The sequence below is a fragment of the Notolepis coatsorum genome, assembly GCF_963971535.1.
Source record: "Notolepis coatsorum genome assembly, chromosome: 7".
Taxonomy (NCBI): domain Eukaryota; kingdom Metazoa; phylum Chordata; class Actinopteri; order Aulopiformes; family Paralepididae; genus Notolepis; species Notolepis coatsorum.
The window spans coordinates 69,772,896-69,777,895 of NC_140171.1; the positions used below are offsets into that span (position 1 = coordinate 69,772,896).

Sequence of the window (5,000 nt, forward strand, 5' to 3'; positions counted from 1 at the left end):
AAGGGAATTATAGCCTGAGAAATCGGGAAGAAAATAGATGGGGAGAGAGAAAGACTGAGAGAAGAAAGAGAGAGATACACAGAGAGCGATACAGAGAGAGATACACGGAGAAAGATACAGAGAGATACACAGAGAGCGATACAAAGAGAGATACACGGAGAAAGATACAGAGAGATACACAGAGAGCGATACAAAGAGAGAGATACAGAGAGAGATATAAGGAGAAAGATACAAAGAGAGATATATACAGAGAGAGATTAAAAAGAGAGAAATAGAAAGAGAGCTATCTAAGAGATAAATGGAGAGAGATAGAAAGAAAGAGAGAGAAATCTCTTGACAGTCCTTGAGGGCTGTTCTGGCTGTTCTGTCTTCGACACATGTGCTTTGGTGAGTGTCAGACATTTCAACAGCTGATGCTTAGCATGAGGGACAAGAACAAACACACACGCGCGCACGCACACACACACACGTACGCACGCACGCGCGCGCACGCTCATGTGAACCATGGCAGGTCAGAGTCATGCCAACATGATATTTTCTCTTCCACTCCTGCCTCAACCCTGTCTCCACCGCTCATTCCACCTTCTGTCTTTTCTTCTCTCTTCTGACTCATTTACAATGTTTGAAAATATCTATCGAGCTGTGGTCAGTTCTCGAGTCGCAAAGTTTGTGTTTTTTTCATTGTTGTACGACTGTTAAGAATTAGACTAGTCGTTAGCCTATACTGTGTAATAGAATGGAGTGATTACTCTGGCCTGACACGTCCATTGGGTCTGAAAGCAGCACATTGAGAAGTAAACAAATAGCTTGCAGACAGAGAACTAGCATGGGTCTAACTGTGACCCTCTCTCTCTCTCTCTCTCTCTCTCTTCCCCCCCCCCCCTCTCTCTCTTTGCAGAAGGATGTCAAGTCAGATCCTAAGGTCGTTCAGGAGGTCTCCGCGGCAACCGATGGCCTTCTGGAAAGCCTGGGGGCACTGACTGTTGAGGTAGGCACCTTACACACACACACACGCACACACACACACACACATACACACACACACACAGACAGCCTGCTGAAAGTATTGTTTACAGAGTTACAGAGATAATGATTTAACAGTTTTTCTGACTTGGGATCCTCAAACGGCCTTTCTTTGTGTTATTTTTCTCTAGGTAAAATCAATCTATTCTTTGTGAGTAGATTTGACTATGGACACAAGCCAAAGTGTGTATAGTGTATAGAGTAGTGTGTGGGGTGGGGGGGGGGTGCACTATATGATTGAGTAGGAGATGAGTACACTATTGATTGACAAGGACAACATAGAAGCTTGTGAACTTGTGTATTGATCTGATGTAGTAGTTTGAGCTTCGTGTAAACATGACTTCTGTCCCGTCAAGCTATACAGCAACACAATCTAGTGTGTTAAGACCCCCCCCCTGAACTATACAGCAACACAATCTAGTGTGTTAAGACCCCCCCCCCCTGAACTATACAGCAACACAATCTAGTGTGTTTAAGACCCCCCTGAACTATACAGCAACACAATCTAGTGTGTTAAGACCCCCCCCTGAACTATACAGCAACACAATCTAGTGTGTTAAGACCCCCCCCTGAACTATACAGCAACACAATCTAGTGTGTTAAGACCCCCCCTGAACTATACAGCAACACAATCTAGTGTGTTAAGACCCCCCCCTGAACTATACAGCAACACAATCTAGTGTGTTAAGACCCCCCCCCTGAACTATACAGCAACACAATCTAGTGTGTTAAGACCCCCCCCTGAACTATACAGCAACACAATCTAGTGTGTTAAGACCCCCCCCCTGAACTATACAGCAACACAATCTACATAGTGTGTTAAGACCCCCCCCCTGAACTATACAGCAACACAATCTAGTGTGTTTAAGACCCCCCCCTGAACTATACAGCAACACAATCTAGTGTGTTAAGCCCCCCCCTGAACTATACAGCAACACAATCTAGTGTGTTAAGACCCCCCCCTGAACTATACAGCAACACAATCTAGTGTGTTAAGACCCCCCCCCCCTGAACTATACAGCAACACAATCTAGTGTGTTAAGACCCCCCCCTGAACTATACAGCAACACAATCTAGTGTGTTAAGACCCCCCCCCTGAACTATACAGCAACACAATCTAGTGTGTTAAGACCCCCCCCCTGAACTATACAGCAACACAATCTAGTGTGTTAAGACCCCCCCCCTGAACTATACAGCAACACAATCTAGTGTGTTAATACCCCCCCCCTGAACTATACAGCAACACAATCTAGTGTGTTAAGACCCCCCCCTGAACTATACAGCAACACAATCTAGTGTGTTAAGACCCCCCCCCTGAACTATACAGCAACACAATCTAGTGTGTTAAGACCCCCCCCTGAACTATACAGCAACACAATCTAGTGTGTTAAGACCCCCCCCCCTGAACTATACAGCAACACAATCTAGTGTGTTAAGACCCCCCCCCTGAACTTTGGTAGTGACCTGCCAGCTCCTGCCATTGGTGGGAATTGAACAAATCTCCTGCTGTATAATCGGAGCCGTATGGAATGTAGTGAGAGGAAAGAGAGAAGAGGTGACTTAAAGACCAGAGATTCACGAGAGTGTGTACACACACACGCGCGCGCGCGCAAACACGCACAATGACAGGAAACCCCAACCCCCCCCCTACCACCTGTGGTCTTTAGCCTCACTCTGCTGAGTCGGCAGAACATAAGACAAGAGTCAGCTGTGTGTGCGTGCGTGCGCGTGCATGTTTGCGTGTATGTGTGTGTGCGTGCGTGCGTGTGTGTGTGTTGGTCTTTCCCATACACTATCCATCTTCTCCCCTACTGACACTCATTCAGAAAGTGTATTCTGTATCTCATCCCTCCTACTGTAACCTCTATGGCCCCTCTTTCTCATTCGGTGAGAACATTCACTTTAATATGTTTTTTTCTTCCATTGTAACATTGGCCACTAGTTGATGAAATTGGCGCTGCAGAGCACAGTAGGAGAAAATGGTCCACCGAAAAGCACACACATTGTGCTTCAAATTGATTGGTCTTAAAACTAACGTTATTTGAGCGAACATTTAACGTTATTATAACACTATTTTAACGTTAGTGAATTTGAATGCACATACATAGCTAGTTAAATATCACAACTCGTGTCATTATTCATCATTGGGGGAAACTAGCCAATAGCTAACGTTATAGATAGCTAGCATATAGCTAACGTTATAGATTGCAAACAAAGCTAACGTTATCCAGTTGACATTACAGATCATAATATCTATGATAACATTAACGAAGTGAGAGTAGGGAAACGTTGATGTAGTCAGAGTGTAGCGGGGATGGTAGCACTTGATTTGCGTGTGACGTTAGTCAATAACATTGAGCAAGTTACATGTTAGGAGAACGCTCCCCTGTACTCTACTACGGATCAGATTAATACAGGACAAGGTATACATTGGGGCTCGCGTCTGGGATATGAAAATAAATCCTGATTTCATCTGTGAGTTGTAAACTGTATGGAAACGTGAAGTTAGCTCATGCTACTGGAAAACGGACGCCTCGTCATTAAATTAACTGAGTTCAAAATGATGACGGCCCTTTTTCCCCCCGCGGTTGTCTGTTCCCCATCCGCGGTTGCCTTGACACACCGCGGGATTGCGGTGATGCGGTTACCGTGACAGCCCTACTGATAACACATACACTAACACACACACTGGGGACATAACACTAAACCAGACAAGGGAATACAAAAGGCAACAAGTACACTGGGGGGCCGGCAAGATGGGGAGAACACTCAGAAACATGGACAATTTAACAGACATAAATGTATACAGAGTTCAAGGGGTAATGACGGCAATTGTCCAGCAGGTGGAGGTAGAAGTCCATGAAAAGGTGCGGGCTGTGAGGAAACTGTCCAAGGGAAGGAAGGGGAGGTGAGGTGCAGGGATAAGTCCAGGAATGCGAGGGGGGACGAAGGCAGGCACGGGTGGAATGTAACACTCTGTCTCTGTAAGAACTTATGTGGGTCGGCTGTATTGTGCTGGTAAAGGTTATATTGCGGAGAGGGAATTTGAACTCTGTTAACCTGGAATGACCTGTTTCAGTGCCACCTTGAAACAGTAGACAGTGTAGGTAGGAGGACGAGGCGTGACTCTCTCTCTCAGGTTTAAAAATATATATTATTCTAATGTAAAACACATTAGACGTGTGCGTGCGTGTGTGTGTGTGTTTGTTCTTGTCCCTCATGCTAAGCCATCAGCTGTTGAAATGTCTGACACTCACCAAAGCACATGTGTCGAAGACAGAACAGCCAGAACAGCCCTCAAGGACTGTCAAGAGATTCTCTCTCTCTCTCTCTCTCTCTCTCTCTCTCTCTCTCTCTCTCTCTCTCTCTCTCTCTCTCTCTCTCTCTCTCTCTCTCTCTCTCCCTCCCTCTCTCTCTCTTTCTTTCTTTCTTTCTTTCTTTCTTTCTTTCTTTCTTTCTTTCTTTCTTTCTTTCTTTCTTTCTTTCTTTCTTTCTTTCTTTCTTTCTTTCTTTCTTTCTTTCTTTCTTTCTTTCTTTCTTTCTTCTTTCTTTTTTTCTCTCTCTCTCTTTCTTTCTATCTCTCCATTTATCTCTTTCTAGATAGCTCTCTTTTTATTTCTCTCTTTGTATCTCTCTCTTTGTATCTCTCTCTGTATCTTTCTCCTTGTATCTTTCTCCTTGTATCTCTCTCCTTGTATCTCTCTATGTATCTCTCTCTTTGTATCTCTCTATGTCTTTGTATATCTCTCTTTCTTCTCTCAGTCTTTCTCTCCCCCATCTATTTTCCTCCCAATTTCTCAGGCTATAATTCGCCTCAAATGACTTCATGCCTTTAAACCCATACAAAATATGTCCTGATCTACATTCTGCCATCTCTGAGTGAAATTTTTGGTCCTGTCAACCTTTGTCGTCGAGTTTCGATAGATGGCAAAAGTCACCCATGATTTGAGTTAGAATTCTAGATGTCATGTGATTTC

General features: G+C 44.3%; 1 protein-coding gene across 2 annotated transcripts in view; it reads left to right on the forward strand.

Moving 5' to 3' along the window:
- The window catches only part of LOC311232328 (phospholipid-transporting ATPase ABCA1-like), an 82,134-nt gene that overhangs the window by 36,179 nt on the left and 40,955 nt on the right, over positions 1-5,000 (forward strand). For both annotated transcript variants that reach the window (XM_084319083.1, XM_084319084.1), the window contains exon 8: positions 899-988. In XM_084319083.1, coding sequence (XP_084175209.1) covers positions 899-988 — 90 coding nt within the window. The remainder of the gene's footprint in view (positions 1-898; positions 989-5,000) is intronic.